The 25,935-nt window shown below is 38.0% G+C and overlaps 1 protein-coding gene across 2 annotated transcripts in view; it reads right to left on the bottom strand.

Annotated features, from left to right (window-relative positions):
• The window catches only part of BARD1 (BRCA1 associated RING domain 1), a 72,437-nt gene extending 47,673 nt beyond the window's left edge, over window positions 1–24,764 (bottom strand). For both annotated transcript variants that reach the window (XM_057747253.1, XM_057747254.1), the window contains exons 1-3: window positions 24,534–24,764; window positions 13,371–13,427; window positions 9,430–9,578 (exon numbers count right to left, since the gene is read on the bottom strand). In XM_057747253.1, the coding sequence (XP_057603236.1) occupies window positions 9,430–9,578; window positions 13,371–13,427; window positions 24,534–24,679 (352 nt within the window). In that variant the 5' untranslated portion in view covers window positions 24,680–24,764. The remainder of the gene's footprint in view (window positions 1–9,429; window positions 9,579–13,370; window positions 13,428–24,533) is intronic.
• Between the last annotated feature and the right edge of the window lie 1,171 nt (window positions 24,765–25,935).

Here is a 25,935-nt window from a genome sequence, read left to right as displayed (position 1 = left end):
AATATAATCCAGCTAAGGCAAGATAGATATCATTCAGACTCAATTCAGGGAGAATAATGTTTTGTGTTTTAGAATGATCACTCTGGCTGCTATATAGAGGACGAACTTTAGAAAAAAAAGAATGGACACAGGGACCAATTACATAGCTATCATCCATTAGAAAGATCACAGTGGCTCTGACAAGCACTGTAGCAGTAGAAACGGTAAAAAGTATCAGATACAAAAACTAAAAGACAACTAACTAAACAAATAAGCAAGAGGAAAGACGCAAGAGAGCGTATAATACATTCAAGGAACTAAAAGACAACCAGTATACTTGCCTTGCAGAGAGACCAAGGAAGAAAGTGGTGTAAAGATGAAGACTATAAAGCAAAGCCAGCCCATGCAAATTCTTGCTGGCAATGGTAAAGACTTCGATACCTATGCTAAGAGCAACAGAAAACCAATAAAATGCTCTATATGAATCAGGTGGCATGACTACATCTGTGTTTTTAACCAATCCCTCTTGGCTGGAGTGTGGGAGGATAGGCTGGAAGAAGGCAAGAGTGGATGCAAGAATAACCATTAAGAGGCCAAAGTAGGAGTATAAGTAGAAGATAACAGCCTGGGGAGGTGATAATAGAAAAAAAAGAAGTAGAATTATTTGAAAAATATTTAGGAGATAAGATTTACAGGATTTGGTGATGAAATGAATAAAGGAGAAGATGACAAAAACAACTCATATGTTTCTGGCTTACACCACTGAATGCACCTAGAGAAAAAACACTGATGCTGGGAGAGACAACCTGCCCAAGCTCCTGAGCATGCCTGCACGCCCTTACAGGGTGCACCAAGAAGGCAAGGCCCTGGCTGCTTTTTACCCAGGCCATTTCTCAGGGCTGTGTTTGCGGCAAGCAACCCTGAGGGATGCAGTAGTGTGTCCCCAGGGGAAAAAGGCAGGCCTATTTCTGTTTACTATAAAAACAGTCAATTCCCCAAAGCTCAGAGTTCCTTTCCTGTATCACAACTCCCTATATGTGCAGGAAGCCATGATGGGCCCTTTGCCAAGTATCATCAAAGATGCAAAACTGCACTGAGGAATTTCAAAGGCAATATGATAAAATATCTGCAAATTTTACATGCATATACTCTTTCACAAAGCAACTTTACCTCTAGTAACCTATCTTACAAAATATACAAAATAATCATACATGTGCCTGCAAACATGGATGTGTGTTAAGTGCAGCAATGTTTGTAATATATCAAATTAGGAAAAAAGTCAGTGTTCATTAATTAGAAATCAGTTAACTATGGAGCATTTATATTACAAAATCTTATGTAGCCATTATACATGTCAATTGACATGCAGAGACCCTCAAGACACCTGAAGTGTAACACAATCCTATTTACATTTTAAAAATGCAATTGTGTTTATGTCCAAATACTTTCATAAATTCATAAAAGAAAGACTAGGAAGGTTAAACAATGAAAACAGTACCTCTGAAAAACATTTTGTGTTTTTTGGTTGGGGATAAAAGGTAGAGAGGGACTTTCACATTTTACTCTACACATTTTTATATTGCTTAATCAGTAATTACGAGAATGTTCTCTTGTATTTCTTATGTAAATTACACAAATAGAAAATAAAATTGTATAAGGTTATATACCTAATTGGTGATACAGCTAGCATTTGAATGCCTATGTTTTCACTAAGTAAACATAAAAATTTTCACTAAGTACACAGTGTACGTGATATTGTGATTTATAAGAAATATATATTTGGTCTTCATCTACTGTCCCAGGCACCTAGTTCCTAAAACCTTTGTAATTTCCTATATGAACCACAGGGACATCTTTTGTTATATTTAGCTGTATCCCAGTTCCCGAAATAGATCAAATGAAAAAACTGAAATGGGTGTCTTTTATTATTCATAACAAACCCAGTTCAACCATACCTGAGTTTATGTTAATGAGGTGACTTTTGGAAAGCCCCTAATGATGGGGGCTGGTTGTCAAGGGAACCAACCTGGATTAGAGGGTTAGAACTTTCAGTCCCACCCCCTGACCTCCAGGAAGAGAGAAAGGATAGAGGTTGAGCCAATCACCAATGGCCAATGATTTAATCAGTCATACCTACACAAAGAAGTCACCATTAAAAAAGCCCAAAACGGGGTTGGAGACCTTCCAAGATGATGAACGTGTGAAGGTGCTGAGAGAGCAGCACACCCAGAGGGGATATGGAAGCCCCTTGCCCTTTAACATACCTAGCCCCACGCATCTCTTCTGTCTGGCTGTTTCTGAGGTATATCCTTTTATAATAAACCAGTAATCTGGTACGTAAAATGTCTTCCTGAATTCTGTGAGTTGCTCTAACAAATTATTCAAACCCAAGGAGTGGATGGGAGCCTCCAATCTATAACCAATTAGTCAAAAGTACAACCTGGACTTGAGAGTGGCACCTGGGGGGGTGGGAGGGGGTTGTCTTGCGATATTCTTAACCTGTGAGATCTGAGACTATCTCCAGGTGGACAGTGTTACAATGGAGAAAATTGTAAGACACCCAGCTGATGTCACACAATGGCTTGATACGAGGAAAACCCACACATCAGGTGTCAGAAGTGAAACAGTACTGTACATAACAAAGTAGTGTGAATAGAGGAGACACAAAGAAGTGAGTCTTTCTTTACACAACATATAGTATAATCTTTGTACGTATTGTATTTTTTTCAGCCCTAACAATCTTGCCTGTTAACAGATGCTCCAGAAATAGTCAGTGAATGAATTGTACAGCTTTCCACTTTCTGATTCTAGCAGTGATCCCTCTTCAGGTTCTCTTGCTTTGTTTTTGCCTTTAAACCTATTCACTTTTCTTTAGAAAACATTCCCTTAAAGTTCTCTTCTCTCACCCCATACAGACAAGTAAAACCAACCCAGGTCAGCCCAGCACAGTGGTGAGCACATAAACGATGCTCAGAAAACATTGATGAATAAATTATTTGATATCCTCTCTTAAAACTTGAAGGCATTTAAACAAGGGAGGTTAGAATTCAATTTAAGGGCTAGAAGAAAACCTGAGGATCACTTGTCCAATTCTCTCATTTTAAAGATGAGGAATTAAAGTTAAAAAGAAAGGAGAGGGAGGGAGTCTCCTAACCCCCAATCCAATGCTCTTCTCTCCACACAAACTGCATTATCAAGAGACCATTTCAGGTACCAAAAAGAACACCAGAAAGGCAGAGAAACTGGAAAAATCACCGTCACCATCACCACCTGATAGGATTGACAATGACTAACAAATAATTTCACATTGCCAGATACTCATTCTCCAAATTAAAACAAACTGAATCTCCTATAACCAACTAGGACAACTGGAATATGTTTTACTTGTCCTGTTTTTGAAAAAAAAGAAAGAAAAAGGACATTATTTGAATCATGTGTTTCTCCTGAGAGGTCACTCCTCATTCAAGATGAAGAGAACTCTGTATAAAATTTTTTTACAGTATGGAATCTAGAAAAAAATTTTAATGAACCAAGTTCTAACACTAAATTACTTTAAGAAGAAAACCAACAGCCACCTATGCATCTTTTGCCTAAGGACTGGTAACAGCCAGTGTGTAGGAAATAAGCATGTCGGACATTACTAAGGTGTTATATCAAATTGTCAAGTGTGCTATTCCTAAGAAGCTTTCATACTTAAGAGATACAACATAATTTTAATTTCATTTTTCTTATTGTTTCTGGGAATACATTTTAACGTTTATCATGTCTTAAAATATTAGCAAAAGAAAAGGAAGTTATGAAATATTACTTGTGAATTCCTTTTAGATATTCTTTATTCACACGGAACACTATTATCAGATTAAAATTATTAATACACAAGAGGATTAATAAACTAAATCTCAGATCTTCTCTACAGTTCAAAATCTCTTTTGTCTATTCACCTCATATTTCTTAAGTACAAAAGTCCTATCTTTATAAACAGATCTGCCAAGTAAAAGACAGCACTTTAAACAGATAAGAAAAAATGAAATAGAGTGGATTTTGGAAAACAATTAGTATTTGTCTCTGGAGAAATTTCAGAGATCGCTGCCAAGCAAAAGAATTCAGTCAAACTCCACTCTACTTCAAAGAAGCTATCCCTTCCTCCTGGAAATGGAAAAGGAAAGCACTGCATTGAAAAGTCAGTAAACGCTAAACCCAGCTGGAAGGAGCAGTGGGTATCCGAGTAAGAGCGGACCCTTTGACACCCTTTTTACGACTGAACTGAACATCACCTGCTCAGAAAAGTGCTATCAGGATAGGATCTTGGAGATAAAAACAATCAGAATAAGGATCCAGTCACACACAGACTTTATGTCTAAATTCAATAAGGTCCCTTCTCTGCAGTGACAAGTAGATTTCAAAACCAAGTCCTTTCCGACATAATCTCGAGACTAGAGAAAAGGTCAAAATGAAATGCTATCAGGATTACTTTTAAGAAAGACTCAGGATTACTAAAACTTAAAGGTTAATTCTCTAGTAGTCTGTAAAAATGAGTACTTGATTTTTTTAAATTTATTATTAAACATAGCTGATGACATCTTCAATTAAAAACGTCAAATTCTTAAGTCCTCAACACTTACAAAACTTACAAAATGTAGAATTAGGCGTTTTAAAGGAAAATTAAGGCTCCTAAGTAGTAACAACACATTCGATCAACTAAAAAATCTAAATCTAAAAAGACAACAAAACTTTGAACTCAGGAACACATATTTTCTAACTTATAAAGGAGTAACTGTAGAGAGCATATATTCATGTAATTTACATGTACACAATAATCTCACTAATCATCCAGTAATAAATTTACTCAAGAAGATTTCAATTATGCATCTTGTCCTAACTAAGCAAGAACCACTACAGCAAACATGATTTTAAGTTCTGAATTTTACACAGCGTAAATAAGACTGTAAAAAGCAAAAACACCACCACTGCTGGAACATAAATCATGCTCTTAACAGCTACAACAGTTTTTATGGGTGAGTACTTTTAAGCACGGTAAATTATCATATTCATTTCATGAAGAAAAATATTGGTCCTTCCTCTACAGAGTAAATTTCTTAATGATGACATTTAAAAGAATTCTATTCTCTGAATTTAAATATTTCTGAGTACACAAAATATCAAGCAACAGAGATGCACATGCTACTAAGGAGCTGCCTAGCCAAGTGTTTTTCTTAATATTTAATAATAAACTATACAAAAGGGAGGCAATTAGAAAATGTGATTTAGCTATCATTAATCTACATCAAAGGATTATAATGATGTACATTGTGTGCCTTTCAAATTATTCTCTATTATAGGTTTCACAACAGAAGTTGAGAAATCTCTTTGACAAACTAGTCCCTTATTAAAAATCAAAGGAAAGTGCTTTGCTACCATCTGTGCAACATTAACGCCTTCACTAAAGAATGATTATTTTGTAAGTTAAGAAGTATTCAGTTCCATTTAAAACAAAACAACAGCGACACAGCTATTCAAACGCTCATCTTCATCTATTATAAAAAAGTCATAGCATATACGAGACACTATGTAATTTGCTACAGAAAGACCAGCATCTCTCCCAAAACCAGGAAAGAGAGAGGAAAATTGGGAACCTCTGAAAGCATAATCAAAGCATTTTTTTAAATGTCACTAACACCAACATATGCTTTACAAAACCTGACCAGCACCTGCAAGGTCTGATTTCATATGATGGGGGGCAAGAGAAAATAAAAACTTTTAAATTTAATGCCACCGGTAGAAAGCAGATTATGTTTTAAAGAATAAGGCAAAATTATTCATAAATGGTTGTCAGAAAAACTTATGACAATCTCTTCTCTTTAAAGTACACTGAACCAAGAAAAATCTGTCCAAGTATTTAGAAGCTCATCTTAGAAAGTATTACTATAAATCAGGCTTCTTTATCTCCATAGTATACCGTATACTATGCCCATGATTTGACAAGTTCTTCCTAATTACCCATATTAATTATAGTAATTATATATGTTATAGTAAATGAAAATAACAAGGTTCATTTGGAAGATAAATTGTGAACTACACTTGACTGTTTCATAGAACCATATGATTTTGGAGCTAGAACTTAGGAATCACTTAATCTAATACCTTTATTTTATAATATAATTTTCCAATTTTCTCATTATAAAGAGACCATTATTTGTCCCCAACTATTAGTTCCCTCTACCTATTTACCTAGTTTGCCTTATAATACTTTAGTTTTAGAAGTACTTGCTAGATAGTAAACTAGCATAAAGGTATATATACATGAAATACATTGAATAGATAAACTATAAGGAAACAAAGGGATATACCAAAGGAAAACACCTCAAATACCCTTCAAGGCTAAATTTGTTTTGGGGGACCTTGGGAGGAAAAGTTGGAAACAATGCAACTTATGATAAATAGAAAACTCTTTGTACCATGGAAATTACAGATCCAAATAGAAATATGTATTTCAAGGACTTCCCTGGTGGCGTAGTACTTAAGAATCCACCTGCCAATGCAGGGAACATGGGTTCAACTCTTGGTCCTGGAACATCCCACATGCCAAGGAACAACTAAGCCCGTGAGCCACAACTACTGAGCCTGTGTGCTGCAACTACTGAACCCTGTGCATCAAGAGCCTGTGCTCCGCAGCAAGAGAAGCCACCACACTGCAAGAGTAGCCCCCGCTCGCCACAACTAGAAAAGCCCGTGAACAGCAACAAAGACCAAACACAGCGAATAAATTAATTTAAAAAAAAGAAATGTATATTTCAATATGTTTATACTCTAGACTTATTTCATCTTCTCTAAATGTAACAAAGGAGGATGTTACCATTATAAAATGAATTACTGAAACCAAAACCTAAGAATTTCTTTTAAAAATTGTTTTAATGAAGTTTAGTCTCTAGGATATGGATTAGTCTTCACAGTGCCAATTTTTCTCCAACACAATTCAACAAATAAAACAAATACTCATACTTCTAACAAAAGCATTGTGCTAAGTGATAAAACAGTAAGCAAGAAACTGACAATATGACCACCCTGCATAACCTAAGCCCTCAATTTCCTCACCTACAGAATAAAGATTTTAAAATTCTGATTGTAGGTTAGGCAAACAGTGAAATTTCAACTCATCTTAAAATAAGTAAAATGTTAAAGCCAGCACAGCTAAAGCCTGGTAATGAATATTGTAATTATTATTCATTATGATAAGGAAAATGAACACAAAATGGCCTTTGGAAAGTGAATCACCACAATTCTCTCCCCAAACTCCACCTCTACTCTTAGATGATTTGAAAGACAGCATTCCAAAAGGCCTCAGGTCCCACACAAAAACTTGTTCTCAACTCAGCAATTTTCCTAAATATTCTTTTAATGATGAAATATTAAGGCATTTCATATTCTATGGTCCATAAAATATGAAAACCATACTGATAATTCAAACATCACTAACTACAATGAAACTTCTTGAGGAGTCATCTAATTCTTCTTTGCGCCCACTGAAGGTTATTCTGCCCCCCTCACCCCATTATCACCATTAAAAATGTCACATTACTTGTTTATGGGTTAAACTGTGTCCCTCCCAAAATTCACATATGGAAGTCCTAATCCCATCACCTCAGAACATGACCTTATTTGGAAACACGGTCACTGCAGATATAATTAGTAAAGATGAGGAAGGTGGGGCTCTAATGCAATATCAATGGTGCTCTCACAAAAAAGGGAAATTTGACGCAAACATGCATACGTGGGGAACACCTATAAACACAAAGACCGTCTTCTACAAGTCAAGGAGAGAGGCCTGGAACACATCCTGCCCTCGCAGACCTCCAAGTAACCAAACTCACATACCTCTTGATTTAGAATCTCTAGCCTTCAGAACTGTAAGACAATAAACTTCTATCGTTTAAGCCGCCCCTTCTGTGGTACTTTTTTACAGCAGCCCTAGCAAGCTAATATATTACTGCACAGCAACTGAAGAAGAATCAAGTCAAAACATCATCACAGACACAAAAGAGCATCCAAATTTCAATGCATGGCCAACATTTCTAACAGACCACACATCTTGAAGAATCTGATGAAAGCCACTTTCACATAGACATGAACATTTTTCATGTTATACACTTAGCTCAAGAGACTCTCTAACCTAATCCCCCGCCCCCACTGCCATCCCCAACACTGCTAAAGACTCTTGATTAAGAACTCCTGCTTTAATCAGTGGTAAGAGGAAATGGGGGAGGAGCAGATCATATATCAATCTTTTTTAAATAGAAAATAAAACAATATCAGCACTGTCTTTGATAAAGAAGGAAACTACTATAGATGAACTAATAAAACTTTTCCTCATTGTGCTCTTAAAGAGGTTTACTAGATTATTTTTACTATATTAAAGAGGTTTAATATATTATTTTTTTAAAAAGGTAAATACTTTTTACCATCATAGGACATTTTATCATAAAACAATGGAGTCTAATACAATAATCAGAAAACTAGATGAAGAAAACTTTTCTTAGGTAATCTATGATGTAAATTGTTCTCAAAAATATGGACCTGGTCAGTAAGGCTCAAAGTAGTTGCCTTATTTCTTTATTTTGCCCAATCAACTTCACCTTTAGCAGCTGACATCATGTTGGAAAACTAAGACCAAAAGTTTTAAAAAAGAAATTCAACCATTTTATATGAGCTTTATCAATCATTCGTGGCATCCTGCTAGTCAAGAAAGGTTCTTCCATAAACACAAGCTAAAATGATGTTATCTGTTCAATAAAAAGACAATTCCATATCTTCATATCTGATTATGAAGATTCAAAACACTGCACTTTCTTTCCACAGCTAATTAGTTCTCAGCAGAAAGCACAATGGGAAGATATATAGTTAATACACAGAGCCTAAGAACAATTTGAAAAACATTAACAATTTAAATAGAAAAGAAAATGAATATTAGATTTTTGCTCTTTCAAAATGTGCACATCTAATTAATCTGTAGATAAGTGATATACAGAAGGTTGTATTCTATCTTGTGAAATTATATTTAAGTGAGTATAAGGACAAAATCACTATTACTAGGGACAAAAATCACTATTCCATATATATTATACAGAAATTATTATAACTGTAAAAAGCAGCTAGTAAAGATGGTGAAAAAGTCTCTGGACTGACAATCAGAAGAAACAGTCTCTATTTCTTCTGCTCCTGGTACTAACTGCTTGTGTGACTTCAGGCAAGATCATTTAACCTCTCTGGACCCTGGTTTCTCATCTATAAAATAAGGGAGTCATACTTAATTATCTCTAAGGTATCTGTCACCTCTCAAAATGGTTCCTAACAGCATAAACCTTAAAATCTGAAATGTCATTCATAGTTTACATACTTTATGTAATCAATATGAATTTATTAGTTATTTAACTAAGAGACAGTGATATTTCTCACCTGAACAATCAGTATCTTGCAGCAAATTTCGAAGCTTACTACAAAGCTGGATCATGCTGTCCAATTGTCTGTTTATCTTCACATCTTGTATCCAGGCTGGGGTATAACACACTGGACATCCGGTTCCAATGCAGTCACTTACACAATTACTTTAAAAGGATCAAAAAATATGTAGATATCAATACATTCAGCAGGATATCTGAATTCCAAAAAATAAAGTTTGAACAGAAGTAAACGAAGCAGAGGCTGTTCTAATAAACAATGGTCAATTATAAAATATTAGTTAAAACAGTGTTTTTGAAAGAGCACAACACTGACACACACACACTCTCTAAATCTAAATTCACTTACGTAATTTGCTATGAAGAGACTATACTTGGCCAGAGAATAGTCTGCATACTTTTTCCCTGCAAATAAATCTATAGTTTGTAAACAGTGAGAGTATAGAAAAAAATATTTAGTACCTAATGCATGCAAGCCATGCATCTCAACCTTTCCTACTCTAAACCTAACACAGTGCTTCATGGAAATACCTAAAATTACTGCAAAGAAATGGGGAAAGGTATTTTTTTCTTTTATTTTTGTACAAGTGTCTAAAAGCTTTAAAGTAGTTTTTGAGAAAAGATCTTTGGTTCTTTCAAGTACTTTTATAACTGTAGACTCAATCAAATTACCTTGGGTTATCTGTCCAAGAATTACAGTCTCATAGTTAGGTTTTTCCTAACTTTCGGGGTTACAAACCCTTTGTGACTCTGATGAAGATGTACACAAGCTTTTGTCCACAATCCCCCCTGAAGCCTATCTATGAATCCTGAAATAAGAATCCTTTAATTCCACACCTTCCTTAGCTTCACCAGATGGGCTCTAGCAGGATTGAGTAATACAATAGTTGTAAAAGCCACATCTCCAAATGCTACATCCCTTTTCATGTGACCCTCATCTGTAGGCAAAGAGGATTCCTATAATAGGAGCTCCCTCAGAACATGTAACCTGTCTTCTACTCAGCAAAATAAAGAAATTTGCAAAAATGTAAAAACAGGCCACTCTTCTTTCTTTGGTTTGCAAAACAATTATTTTTCCTTAAAAAGTATTCTTTATGTTACTATATAATGGGTTTATTATTGTTATTTTTAAATGAGTTAGTATTTTTAAATGTCTCAGTTTTATACCGTAAATACACACACACGTACACAACAGCTCTTTGGGGTCCTCAATTTTCAAGTGTAAAGTGGTCTAAGACCAAAAAGTTTGGGTCCCCCTGCCACATGTCTTAAACACTTATATCTCAAAGAGAGTTCATGGACTACTTTATCAGGGATTGACATGAAAGTATTCTGAAGCTACTAGAACATGCCAAGATAAAAATCTGTGTTCCCTCCAACCTTCTCTTGACTCCAATACTTCAGTTGCACAGCAACATATCAAAAACATCTTTTAAAACTACATGGCAGGAGTTCCCTGGTGGCCTAGTGATTAGGATTCTGGGCTTTCACTACCATGGCCCAGGTTCAATCCATGATTGGAGAACTGAGATCCCGTAAGCTGTGCAGTGTGGCCAAAAAAAAAAAAAAAGAATGAAAACAAAACTTCACATCATTTACAGCACTGCTCAGCAGCTTTACATATCTCCAAATCTGCAAAGAATAGAAACAGCTACCCTAATTCTTGGCATCATATAATGAAAATGAACCAAAACTACACTGAATCAATTCTTTCCTCTGTTCATATACAGATGACCATTTTATCTTTTAAGATGTCCTCATGCCTCTCAATCCTTCATTGACTGTTTTAAGTCACAGACCCCTTGAGAATCCAATTAAAGGCATGAAACACAAACATATACACACTTTACATACAATTTCATGACATACAATTTCAAGTTTGTTATGCTCCAGGATATCTGTCACTAGTCTATTATATATAGTGAGTACAAGCCCTGAAACAAAATAAATCTGTTTGCTCTAGGGAGTGGACAAAATTTTATACAGGGATTATGGGAGGCCTTTTGGAGGAGGCAATATTTGAACTGAAACACAACTGATGAAAAGCTAGCCCCACAAAAATCTGGCGGAAGTACATTCTAGATGGAAGAAGTAGTAAGTGCAAAAGTCCTGGGGCAGGATTGAGTTTGAGGTGTTTAGTAAACTAAAAGAAGAAGGTGGCTGAACAGTGTGAGCTAGAGGAATGTGCAGTCCAAGAGGCAAGCAAGGATTCGGCCCTGTGCAGGGTCTTGTGGACCTCAGTTTGGATTTTATCCTAATTGTAATAGGAAGTCACTGAAGAATTTTAAGAGCAGTAATGATACAAATGTGATTTACATTTTCAAAAGACCACTCACAAGAACATAGAAAATGGGGAAGGGGGCCAGCTATGAACTTCTGACAACAGTCTGAGGAGAGAGAATTTGATGGTGGCTTGGACCAAAGCATAAACAATTGTAAATATAGAGAAACGTGGAAAAATTCAAGATTTAAGGCACATTTTGACAAGAAACTGGCAGAACTTAATTATGTGGGATAAGGAAGAAAAATAGCAACCAGGTATGACTGCTGGTTTTTGCTTTGAGCCACTTTGGTACTATTTATTCCAGCGGTACCATTTATTGCTATGAAGATTATCAAGGCAGGAATAGGGTCAAAGGGAGGGTGATCAACAAATCTCTCTGAACATATCAAGTCTGAAATCCCGTTTCATCATCCAAATGGAAATATCAGGTAGGCAACAGATACTGTTTCCTGTCCCATCCTCTTGTTAGAGATGCCCCTGTAACAGACTTATGTTACTAGAAATAAAATTGGGACCCCAAGCATAGATGCCTCCCACACATCCCCAGCCCGATGAAGTCACACAGTAAACTACTTTCACATGTGCTTAAATTTCATATTGCAGTTTGCTCATGCCAGATAATCACAGTCATAACTTGAAATAATTAAAAGATTTATTCAAAGGAGGATATATTAACCCTGTCTCACAGACAATTAAACTAAGACATTCACTCCTTTAATTGATTCCTCCTGAATAAGAAATAAGACGAGATGAAAATCTAATATTCTAACCTCTCAGCCAGGGTTTTAATGGATATAATTTCATAATAACTGTTATGACTTGAATTGTGTCCCCCTCAAAAGATGTTGAAGTCTTAAACCCCAGGACCTGTGAAAGTGACCTTATTTAGAAATAGGGTCTTTGTGAATGATCAATTAAGATGAGATTATCAGGATGAGTGTCCTAATCCAACAAACTGGTATTCTTACAAAAAGAGGAAATTTGGACACAGAGGCAAACATGCACACAAGGGAGACTGCCATGTGAACATCAGGCTACAATCAGAGTAATACACCTATAAGCCAAGGAAAGACTGCCAGAAACCAAAGATTCTCCGCCAGAAACCAAAGATTCTCCACCAGATACTAGGAGAGAGGCACAACACAGATTTTCCTCACCATTCTCAGAAAGAACCAACCTTACTGATCACCTTGCTATCATATCAGACTTCTAGCCTCCAGAATTGTGAGACAATAAATTTCTGTTGCTCTAAGCACCCAGTTTTTGGTACTTTATTATGGCAGCCCTAGGAAACTAATACAGTAAAGATAAGAAATAAAGTTTCACAATTCGCAAAGTCTAGATTCAAAACTAACTGGAAGAATAAGAGAGAGATATTTGAATTATATAACAGATATTAATTTTTCCCAAACATAGCAAAGCTACTTACCAAGCTTTGTAACTGTCAAGTCATCCTCTTTGACATTTTAGTTTCTGATTTGTAAATTAGGACAGTTAAAAGGACCAAAGTGAGATAATGTACAGTAAGTCACTTTGCAATCTGTGAATTACACAACATAAGGTAATACTAATATCAACATGATTACGTGACTATTACCTAGTAAAAATATAGTTACACTAAGTGTGTGTATCTATTATAAACCATAATTTCTTACCTACAAAAGATGTGCTCACATCCTCCTAAACACACAGGCTCCCTCAGAATATTAATGCTGTTTGAAGAAAGAAAAACAGTCAAGACTTAGGTCATTGTTAGATAAACATTTTTCACTCAACATTTCATAAGTCCAAGACCTAGCACTACCATATTTCTTTCTCAAAACAGAAGATATTAATGATGTATTCATTTAAAAGGCTGTTCCTCCGGTTAAATATGGTATCATCATACACCTGCTGAATTCAAAGAGTAACTACCAAACTCAGTACAAATTGTAACACATTTTATAATGCACATACTGTGAAATCATAGAAGCAACTTTGTTCAATACTTCTAAACCTCTAACAGACAAAACCAATGCTTCTTTCAACTAATGATTCAAAGTGTAGACCATGAATCTCAAAATGAGACCCACAAGTAGAACGACTATATAGTGGATTGTCCAAATGAGAACACTTCTGAAAGGGAAGGGGAGTGATTAACTGGACAGAACAATAAGTGTAAACCAGGACTGTCACAGAAAAATAGGACATCTGGTCACCTTGACCATAAGAATTTATGGTTTCCCATTAAAAAAAAAAAATTGGTTTCCCATTGTTGCCAAGTAGCCATCTTTTTTTCTATTTATTTATTTATTTATTTATTGGCTGCGTTGGGTCTTCATTGCTGCGCACAGGCTTTCTCTAGTTGCTACTCTTCATTGTGGTGCACAGGCTTCTCATTGTGGTGGCTTCTCTTGTTGCAAAGCACACGCTCTAGGTGCGCAGGCTTCAGTAGTTGTGGCACATGAGATCAATAGCTGTGGCCCACGGGCTCTAGAGCACAGGCTCAGTAATTGTGGCACAGGGGCTTAGTTGCTCTGCAGCACGTGGGATCTTCCTGGCCCAGGGATCTGACCCATGTCCCCTGCATTGACAGGTATATTCTTAACCATCGCGCCACCAGGGAAGCCCTAGCTGTCTCTTTTTTACAGATGTCTTATCAAAAATGCAGCCATTCTTTCCGTTTAAAGGAATTTGATTGTTTTATTCTTTAAAGCAACTGCAAATAGGCGTCATCGGTTAGCGGTCTGCAGACAATTAAGTATTCTCAGCATTGTCCATCAAAAAACATCTGCTAAGTTAGATAATCCTAAGAAGGTAACGCTACTTAACTAATAAACACGTATCAGGTCATTACACTCAGAGGGTGTAATGAGGCAAGAGAAAACAGGAGAAGTAAAGCTTTTAAAGAATGAACATTTTTTGTGCTTTTTTATTATACTAACCCTAGGACCTTTAGGTATTTACACCATTATTATCCAATTACCTCTGTACACATACCACATATCAGTAAAAATAGTTTTCCACATTTCTTGAAAGAGCATAAGTATCACACTGCACATTTTAATAGATATGAACATTAAGGTGAAACTGAGCTTTCAGAAAGTGCTAAAAACAGAGCACACAGTGTTATTCTCGAGATACCGAAAATGGTGCTCACTGACATTATAAAACCCATCACTTTTTAAAACCTCAGAATATCTGAGTTTTCTATCACATTACATAGAACATAGTGATAAAAGTAGGACTTGTGATGTGCCAGCCAATTCTGTGATTCTGGTCATTCAGATGATCTCTACTACAATGCTCATGCTGGTCCTATAATTTTGTTCATTATTTGACCTACCAAACCTAACCTCTGATCTTGATTAAAGTGTGTTGAATTCTACTTCATTATGAGCTTTGCCTCTAAGATTCCCCAAAGTGCTATGATCTTACCTCCTATCATAATATTCCCCCTTCTCACTTATTCCATCACACTGACCAAACCTCCATGTTCAGGTTGCTCTCTACGTGTAGGAAGTTTCATTCAGTATTAGCTCCTTGGATTCCCTACCCAGTCCAAGCCACAGAGTTAACTGGTTCAGAGCCATCTTCACTACCACCCTAATTATACCAAACTCTTAGACACTCGAGGATGCCAATCTGTTGATACAATGCTAGACAGGCCTGCCAGTCCACTCCTTCCATGCCTGCTATCAGGCTCTGAATAACCATTACAAAAAGACAGGAAGATACACAAACTTGTCTCTATAAACTCATTTGGTAGTTTCCTCACCTTTGCATCTCTACCAAAGTGATGTATTAGATGTTCTGTGAGTAAACAAACAAATGAATAGATGGCTATACAAAACAATCCCCAGGCTCTAAATCCCATTAAACTTACTGAAGCCAAACAGTGTGAGCTTTTCACCACCAGACTCCTTTCCTACCTCTCCACCCATAATCTTATGCCTCCCTCCAGGCTCAGTGGAAAGGATCTCCTTCAGTCATTCTTCCTTCTTAAAATGCACTGCTCCATTTGTCCTTAGATCCCCATCTTCTCTGCTTGCTAAGAGTCTATTCTCATCTTCCATCCACATCTAAACATGCAAAGGTAATCCCTCCTGCAACCTAAAAATACCAAAAAACAAACAAAAAAAAACCCTTTAGACCCTTCCCCCCACTCTACCTTCTGCCCCAGTTCTTCCCTGTCTTGCAGATGTTAAGTTCTTAAGTAGGTGCTCTGTACCAGCTAACTCCATCTCCTTTCCTTCCTAGCTTTAACTCCAACTATTCTGCTCAAACTGCTCACCAGAGCATTTTTTGGTCCTCATTCTCCCTGACCTCTCTGTGAAACAACATCAACTTCACCTTCTTTCCTGAAGCCTTCCCTTCCATTGAGGCTTAATTTTCTTACAGCACATTTATTTGCCGATTTCAGTATGTCCTTAGCTGCTTCTTTTCCCATCTCTCAATGTAGGTTTATCCCCAGGATGCAGTCCACAGCCTTCTGACTTTCTCTGCCAATACTTGACTCGCCTTGATTCTATTTCTAAACTTAAATTTCTTTTCTAAGATGAACCCCCTGATCTATAGTTCTTACCCTTCACCCTAGTAACAAGATGCTACAGTGCAATTCGCACTGAATCTAGTACTACAAATAATTGATCTACTGTACTAATTATTCTAATTAGTGACCTAGAAAATATTTTTTATTGCTGTCAATAGATGAGAAAAGAGACTAGGAGACTGAATGAAAAGTATGTGCATGTGTGTGTTGAGGGAAGGAGCAGGGTAAGGACTGTTACAGCCAAAGCTGGGAGAGGGTAGTGCAGAGTTCAAAAGGATTTTAGTGGAAGAGCTCAGAGAACAGATATACTGCACAGGGGGTGGCACTGATCTCTGTCAAAGCAAGACTTTCTGAAAATGTCTAGAGCTTAGCTGAGAAGACACTCTGGAATAAAAGAATTCTTATTACCACCAGACAATATCTATCAAAATTTTAAATATACCAAACTTTAACTCAACTACCCTACTGCCTGGAATTTATTCTTCAGATAATCTCAGATGCTTGCAAAATTGAAATTTCAAAACACTAAAGATACCTATCTAAACAAGATACCAAAAGCTTCCAGAGACTAAGAAATAATAAAATGTCAGATACACGTGTGTGTGTGTGTAACTATCTTTTTTTAAAGGATCCAAAATAGCATAAGACATCTTCAAGGGTGACAATGAACATGTGGCCTTCACAGTAATGACTGAAAATTATTTTGGACTTTGAATTCTATATCCAGTCATTTTCCATAGTAGAAAGTTGATCATCAGTAATAAGAAAACTCATCTTTCAGAGTAGAACGTTAGGAAGTTAACAAATAATGTCTAAAATGGAAAAAAAAAATCTAGAACTAGCAATAGAAACACATTTGGTAATGTGGAAAATACAGAATTAAATGAGATGAAAGAGGCTGTATCTAAAGTATAGAACTCAAGGCTGATAAGGGATGAGGCAAAAGGTTGTTTTCATTATAGTCTTTGTCCTACTGACTTTGTCAACTGTGTTCATGTATAATTCTAACAAAAATTGTTTAATGTAAAGGCACATGGACAAGGGCACTCACTCCTGCATAAGTCTTGTGTTTATTACAGCACAAGACTGGAAACAATCTAAATTTCTATCAAGGAAATGGTTAAATAAATCATGACACATCTACCTGATGACTGATATTCTCTCATCTGAGGCACAAAGTGGCTATACAAACATAAAAGAATACACAAGAAACTGATCAGAGTGGGTTCTTGAAGAAGATTCAGACTTACTTATCCATTTAACAAATATTTAATGACTGTATACCGTGTTATTCTAATTCTTTGGCATATACACGTATTACTGTCAATTTTTAAAAACTTAATATTAAATAAAAAGTTCTTCACAATCTGGTTACTCCAAAGCCAGGCAACCTTTGTTCTCACTGCTCCTCAACAAAAACTGATCTTATCAGGGCAGTTAGAGTCTGTAATTTTTCTTAAACACCTTATGTCCAATTCTAAGCCCAGGACTGCACAGACTGTCCCCAGCCTAGAATACACTTCCTCCTCCCCCAACACTATTCAAGCCCAACACATTTTCCAAATACAGTCCAGGATGATATGATAGAAATGACACTAAACAAAGAAGCACAGAAATTATTGGAATTTAGTTTCCACGTCATCATTTATGCAGAATTTGTACCCCACAGCAGACACATACAGGACACAAAGTTGACTGCGTTACACTTTCCTAAGTGGCTGATAATCTAGCTAGGTAGTTTTATGAGCCAAGTTAACATATGACATAAGTACTAAATGCTCTAAAGCTCCAGAGATGGCATCAAGCTGGCGCTCTGGAAATCAATGTTGAAAACTAAGTATTTATATTTTATCTGTCTGATTCCCCTTTATTGTTTGTTTTTAAGTCTCCAAATAGACTGTAGTCCTACAGATAAGAAACCTTGACTTTTTTTCTGAGCTCCCCAACATACCATTACCCACCTAGCATGGTGCTATGCAAACAGCAGGATTTCAATAAATCCTTAGTGAACGAACCAAGTGGAAGACTACATACAAAAAATGCATTTATATTAACAATTCTATTTTATCTTACCCTTTTTTTTGTTTGATATACATATATATTAGAAGGGAAAAAATCCAGAAGAATAAGAAAAGACATTTGCATGGTAACAGGATTTTTGTACCTTGAAAATTCAGCTACTTTACTTTTTTCCGTCTCCAGTCATACTTCTGTTACTTTACATGTAGTTGACTTGGAAAGACTGGTACAGTCAAAGGATTATAACTTAGGGAAGAACTAAGTAGGGACAACAAACATTTCCTTTTAAAGGTCCTATTGATAGAAAATTTTCTTTGCAAAGAAGAAAAGGAAAGTAAATGCAATTGAGATTACAATACTCAGGCAGACGTATTTCTTAACTGAATGGCTCCCTAAGCTTCCATGAGATGCCAACTGCTATTTAATAGTAGGCACAATAGCTACTACAGTGCTCTTGCGTTTTAGAAAATTCCCATGCTGTTTTTAAGTGTGGACCAACATATTTAACACCAAAATGCAGAGGCTCCCCAAGCCAATTAAACAATGTGCTTTATTGTTCTTGAGGAGAATAAATAAAATTGTTAACAAGGGAAATGGATAATGACATAAAAGCGTCTTATTTTATATAGTTATTTAGTATGCCAGACTCAAGTAAATCACATGGGAAAAATAATAACTCACGTCTAATTGTTTACTGTCAATAAATACTGAATAAATCAATGAGTCAAAGATCCCAAAAATCAAAGGGGTAATTAGAATTCTATCTATTAATGACTAATTATAATACAATCTACTATTATGAGACAGATAAGCCACAGAGAATATCATGTATGCCCAACTCAAATAGTTTTGGTTATTTTGTTTTCTATTGATATATTCCATTTCCTCCAAAGCAAAACTGTATCTAAGCACCTGCTGATATTCCTGTCCTTAAAGCTTCACTTCCTCCACCTGATGTTCAAATATTGAGCTTCAAGGCTCCGACACAGGCATTCACCTTTATACCCTCTTCCCAGCTCACTTCCAGAAGTATGGCTTCGATTACCATATATATGTAGATAACTTTCAAATGTGCACTCTCAACCTGAAATCTCTCTTCTGAACCAGACTCGCATAACAGTAACTTCACTTGTAAGACCATCTCCTCTGCTATGGAGGCCAGTACTAAAGGGTGCTCAACGTGTCTAGTAAGTTTCTCTGGCAGTAACAAGCCCTATATAACACCAGGTGTGTGTAGCCTGTAACAGGACTGTGCAAGTCGTGGTTCTAGCTCTAAATCCCAGAGGGATAGACTCAAGCCTTCTGTATCTGCCCTGAAACTGCAGTCACTGTTTACTGTGGTTAATTATCCCCCAGGAACCTACGGAGGCTTCTTGGTGATTCAAATGAATTAACCAGGCCCTCTGGCATTCCTGTAACAGTGTTTCTTTGACTTTAACCTTTGCTTTTCATTGCTTTTGTTATTATAATCATACATAATGGCCTGCCTCAGGGAATCCTGCCCCTCTGCCAGGACTGTTAGCCCTTTTTACATTACTTCCTCACCACCTCTCCCTCTCTGATTCTATAAAGGAAACTGGCATCCAGACCCTGATGAGATGGATTTTTGGAGACACTAACCTGCCATCTTCTCGGTTTGCCGGCATTCCGAATAAAGTCATATTCCTTGTCTCAACACCTCATCTCCGATTCATTGGCCTGTCATGCAGCGATGTGATCCTAACTTAACCTAAATTCTTCCATGTCTCAATTTAACAAACACTAAGAAACTATGTGTCCAGCACTGTGGCTGCAAATGTGAACATGTCTTTATGAAAGGTGTAGCATAACTGAAGGAGACAGGTGTCAAACAATCAAAACACCACAAAAGTAAATAAATCCCACAATTTGGAGGAACATATGATAGGTGAACACCAGTGATTTGTGCCCTCTTCTATGTGTATGTCAAACTTAACTAAAAAGCTTTAAACAATATTTTCCATCCAAAAGACACTAATAATTCCGGAATCTGAGAACTGGAGAGAACATGAAAAATCAATTCGTCCATTTTCCTCATTTTACAGATAAGGACACGGAGTCCCTGGGAAGTTACACAAACTGCTCTCAGGAGTAACTATGTGAAATAATGTTAAGCTTCTAATCACTAGGCTCTAACCTTGTCTTAACGCTGCCCACATGAGTCACTCACTCTTTATTCTATATACTTTTTAGCATATTTTTATTTGCTATAATCCTTTACCCAGATCCACCTGTAAAAATCTATCCAAGCCCCAATTCAAAAGTCCAGGAAGCTTTCCTCTACTGGTCCCACCGAAGTACTTTTCTCTGCATCCCCTTGGCCTTCATCCTAATTTACCCTGAACTGTGTGTACACTTCATCCCTTACAGCTAAGGATATGCTCCTTAAGGGTGAAAAGCTCACAGCATCACACACAGTGCCTCAGGGATTGCTTGTTGTCCTAACAATGAAGGGAGTAATCATCCCATCAAAGGATCAATGGCCTGTAAGAAGTCTCTGAACATTCGAAACTAATGAAGAAAAGACTGAGGCTGAATGCTGGAGTCAGGAAATCTATCTTTTATTTTACAAGCATTCATACAGCACTTAGAACATAACCGACATTGTTCCAAGTACCTTATAAATATTAACTCATTTAATCTCCCTAACAAACTAATAAAGTAGAAACTACTAACTCAATTGGCAGATGAAGAAAAGGAAGCATACGAAGATAAAATAATTTGTCCAAAATCACTGAACCAGGATTTGAAGCCAGGGTCCAAAATCCATTCTCTCTTAACCACTAAGCTATGCAGCCTCAAAATATAAGAGAAAACAATCTCAATCACCTTTATTATAATGACAAGAAATAATTTAGAAAAATAAAATCACGTATCTTAAAAATCACAAGACTACTTTTTAACTTTTTACTAAAAGTTGATTAAAAAATCACTAGAACAAGGTCCTCAGTATAGCACAAAGAATATTCAATATCCTGTAATAAACCATAATGGAAAATAATATGAAAAGTACATATATGTATAACTGAATCACTTTGCTGTACACCAGAAACACAACATTGTAAATCAACTATCCTCCAATTTAAAAAAAAAAGTTACTAGAACTAGAAATTAAAATTGTGGTAGATGCTAAACCCCAACCCCCACCAAAAAAATATATCAAGAGGTATCTAATTATTGTAATTCACAATCAGTGTCATCTGACACCTGGGCTTTTACACTATCGCTCCTATTTCCTGCTTCCTTTAGGAACACATTATTCTCATGCTTTCTGTAAGCCTCTCAAATAATACGGTCTTCCTGTCTCATTTTTCCAAATCTTTAAATAGCTTCTATCTGGTTGTGAGGCTTGGACCTAACACAAATGTCACACCTGGGCCTCTTGAACAATTTCATCAGCTTCACCTTGGAGTCTTACTTGTGTTAAAGGTCAAGAAAGGATGCCCTGTAATGTAGCCAATTCACCCTCACCTGCAAGTAACGCTTGCTGCAAAACAGATCCAATGTGCTACGTAGGACAGGTGACAGCTGGGAGCACTAGATGGATGACAGCTGCAAGCTGAATGTGAGGGTAATTGGGGTAATCACTAGCCCACTGGGTAAAACTTTGAAACTCTGTAAAAAGGACATACTGACACACAATTTCAAATAATACGATGTTGTTTTGAATGATGCGTAACAAAAGCAAGAAGCAGGCCATCCCGAGTTGCTCCCTTCCAGCAATGATGTCAGGCAGCTACTAGGCAAAGCACAGGAGGAAAGAATGGGTTGGTTTTTTCCTATCATATACTCACTACAGACAATGCCAAACATGCAGCGACAGGGAGAGGAACACTAATCATTTCTAAACACTAAACGCCATGTGACATTAAATTTTACACCGAAAAGGATTTTTAACCTTAAGATGTTTTACCTGTTAAAACAGTGTTTTGCAAACTATGTTTTGCTAACTATGCACCAAATCAAGCCAGTAGCCTGTTTCTGTACAGCCCTTGAGCTAAGACTTTATGTCTTTAACAAAAACAAGAACACTGGCCAGCAAAGCCTAATATACTATATGATCCTTAACAGAGGAAGTTTGCAGAGCCCTACGTTAAAATATGCACTAAAAGAAACAGCTGAGATTTAGTTAATCCATCAGTGGTTCATCTATTAATTTTTTTTTTTTTCTTAAATCACTGGAGGGAATTCCCTGGCGATTCAGCGGTTAGGACCCCGCACATTCACTGCCGAAGTCCCGGATTCGATCCCTGCTGGGGGAACTCAGATCCCACAAAGCCGCACGGCAAGCCACGACAATCAATCAATCAATCACTGGGGTTCAATATCATTAACCATCCAGGATGAGTGGTATTAAAAGTCTGGACCCAGTTCCTTATGTCTACTTTCAGTCTTTTGGCTCTCATTGTCTGTTCATTTCTGTTAGAAACTGGAAAAATTGGTAGCGGATAAAAGAGAAACTGGCTTTATTAGATTTCAGGACAACCTATAGATTATTCCTTTAGATTACCTCTTTTGTCTCCCCAAACCATTCAGCAAGTTGACTGTGCTTTTGTATTTTTATAAGACATCTGTTGTTAATCACTTATTCTATGACAATCACCACTTTCACCACTTTACATGTACAATTTCATTAGTTTCTTCCCTCCCACAGAAGGTTAGCTTCATAAGCGTTGGGGTTTCTGTCTGCTTTGTTTACTAATGAATCTCCAATGCCTAGAATAGTCTGGCACTTCGTAGGTGCCCAATAATTTTCTTTTTATTATTAATGAATCCTCACAGAAGAATGAGCTGAGCACTATCACCACTTAGGTAAGGACACTGAGGCACAGAGAGGCTGAGTGACTGGAGCCCCTCAGCACTGTCAAAGCTGGAACCGGACCCCTGCAGCCTGACTCTACAGTCTAAGTGAAGCCTCATGCTGCTGCCCTTGTACCTTCCATACAGAAATGTGCTATCTGCATGTCTAACTTTCGTTGACCTATGAAGGTGTGACTACAATTGCTTCTATTATAGCAACCAGCAGAGACTGTTTTAAATTTCTTATTCTCTGATGGATGACCCTTGTGCTATGGGAAAGCACACAAAGAATGTCTTCATGTACAAAAGTGCTACTTTTCTAAGGAGTGTAAAGATGTCATTTTGTCACAAGTTTTAAAGTTTTTGTAAAACAAAATGTAAGTGCAAAGCTCTGTGACAGTTAAGTCCTTTCCATTTTTAAAGAAAGAGTTGCTAAGTTACTTATGCCTTATGTACAACTAAGTTCTGCAAGTTGGAAATCAGATGGGGGAAAAAATCAAAACAAAGTCCAAAAAAGAAATATGATAGAACAGCTACAAGCAGAGAGGAAACCTGCCAGAGTGATACTGATGCAGAAATACTGAGCTGTGCACACAGCAGGTGCTCAATAAATGCTTTTGGAAGAAATAAAAAGTGAGATAGGCCCTTCCTGGGTTTTATAAACCTTCTTGATTTCTATATTAGCAGGAGCTACAGGAAAAGGAGAAGCAAGGAGTACCAGTCATGAAAGTGATGTCTTCAGATGTAATAAAAACCTTGACCTTAAAGGATTCCCATGATGTAAAAGCATGAAGGAAAATGAGAAGCAAAAAGTAATAATAATTAGCATCTCTAAGAGCTGGAACCCCAAGCCATACAGCTTTTGATCAAACCAAGGAAATGTGAAACTGAATGAGAAATCGGCGGTGTCCATCACGCTGCCATCTTCACTCTATCCCCAGGAAAAGTCCCCAAAACTCTCTTCCCCTCCCCACATAAGGCTGCGACAGAGAAAAGCTCAAAAGGGCCAGCTCAGCAAACAGTGACAGCTGCTTCAAATTCAAACTTTAACACCCCTAAGGTTCTGGGATTACCCTGGTTACAAGAATCAGGGCCCCCGTTGGCTGTGCAGATGCCTCAGCCCAACAGATTCAAACTCTGGAGGCGGGAACAGGGATCCGCACCTTTAGCCACACCTCCAGACTTTCAGGCCCGCCAAAGTTCGAAAACCATCATCTTAGTTGGGTTTGGTGCAAGAAAGGCTGGAAGGCCGCCCAGAAGGGCTTGAATGGGGGCCCGCCCGAAGCGGGGATAAATAACACCAGACCCCTAAGCAGGTGGTAACTCTGCTCGCCGGTCCAACTGCAGGGGTAGAGAGGGGACGGGAATGAACGGAGGAAACCGGAGGTTTGAAAAGACCCCTGCCCCCGCCGAGGCCCTCCCGGCAGCCCCCGCGAGAGTCGGTCTTTACCAACGCGAGCAGCGCAGCAGCGTCTCCAGCCGCTCGAGCGCGGCGCGGCTGTGGGCCCAGGCCCCGCGACCTGCCGGCTCCATGGCAGGCGGCGCGGGATGAGGCTCGTTCCCGGAGCGGACCCTCGGCCGCCGAGTCCCCCGCATCGCCTCGGCCTCGCGGAGAAGGCTCCTGGGAGAGCGGGAGGCAGGGCGAACGCGGGCCTGCGACCCGGCCCCCGGCCCCCGGCCACAGCTGTTCCCGCGTCCAGACCTGCAGGACGCCTCCTAGGGGGCGGGGTGGGCGGGGCGTGGTCGGAACGCGCCAAAAGTCCCGGCGCGCGGGGCGGGGCCTCGGCGCGGGGCGGGGGCGGGGGCGCGGCCGGGCCCCTGCTGTTGGCGGGAAAGGGGGCGGGGCCACAGGCTGCCTGGAGGGATAGAGGCAGGAAGGAGAGCAAGTCCTTGCCTTCCCGGAGCAAGGACTGTAGGGACCCTTAACCGAGTTCAGTCGATGGAAAGTCACGAACCGAGAAACTTTTAGTTGAGCGTTATCTGTAAGGAGGGCTGATTCGACTCCTGCTGAGCTTGAAAACGGTTTGCTCCTGACATTGACAGTCTTAATTTCCTAAGGAAGTAACTTTTCTCTCCCTGACCCACCCCCACCCCAGGCTTTTCACTGATGGCTCATATACAGATATCGCCTACTATGCACCCCTTCACCCTCCCCATCCTGTTCACTGCCAAATCCTTGCATTTATTTCCCCTTGCTCACTCTCAAATCTTCCCACTCTTCTCTATCTTCACAACAGGCCCAGTTGTATCATTTTCACCTGGATTGTTCCCATAGCCTTCTAGCTATGTTCACCCAAGTCCCTTTCAATCTTTAAGCTATACTGCAGCCATCGAAAACATTTCCAAACAAATATGTGGTTAGTAGACATGGAGCTAGCAAAACTAAATAAGATCTTACAGGGTGTTTTATCTGACCTATGATAGCACATGAAATTAACCAAATATATATAAATATATATACATTTAACCTCACAGGTAGCCAAAAAGTTAATCCTTCTTTTTCTAAGCCATTGCTTACTCTTTGCAGAGAAACAAAACTCTAAAGAACTTAAAATGTTAAATGAACTTGGAGAAATGCGATGGTGTATAATGGAGCTAGTTGGAGATTTCAGGAGCCAGACAATCCTACTTCTAATCCCACTTCCTGCGCTGAATAATTGTGTGATTTAAATCAAGTCTTAAGTTCTCTGAGTATTTGTTTCCTTATCTGTAAAACGGGGATAATGGTATCTATCCTGTAGATTTGTGAGATTACAGTAAATGTAAAATAACCTACAACATAAGTACTCAAAACTAATATGAAGATGATCAGTACTGTGAATGCTTTACTTACCATAGACTGACATTGAATA

This window comes from Hippopotamus amphibius, chromosome 8 (genome assembly GCF_030028045.1).
Source record: "Hippopotamus amphibius kiboko isolate mHipAmp2 chromosome 8, mHipAmp2.hap2, whole genome shotgun sequence".
Taxonomy (NCBI): domain Eukaryota; kingdom Metazoa; phylum Chordata; class Mammalia; order Artiodactyla; family Hippopotamidae; genus Hippopotamus; species Hippopotamus amphibius.
The sequence above is the reverse complement of the archived record's forward strand: the minus strand, read 5'-3'. Positions and strand labels throughout refer to the sequence as shown.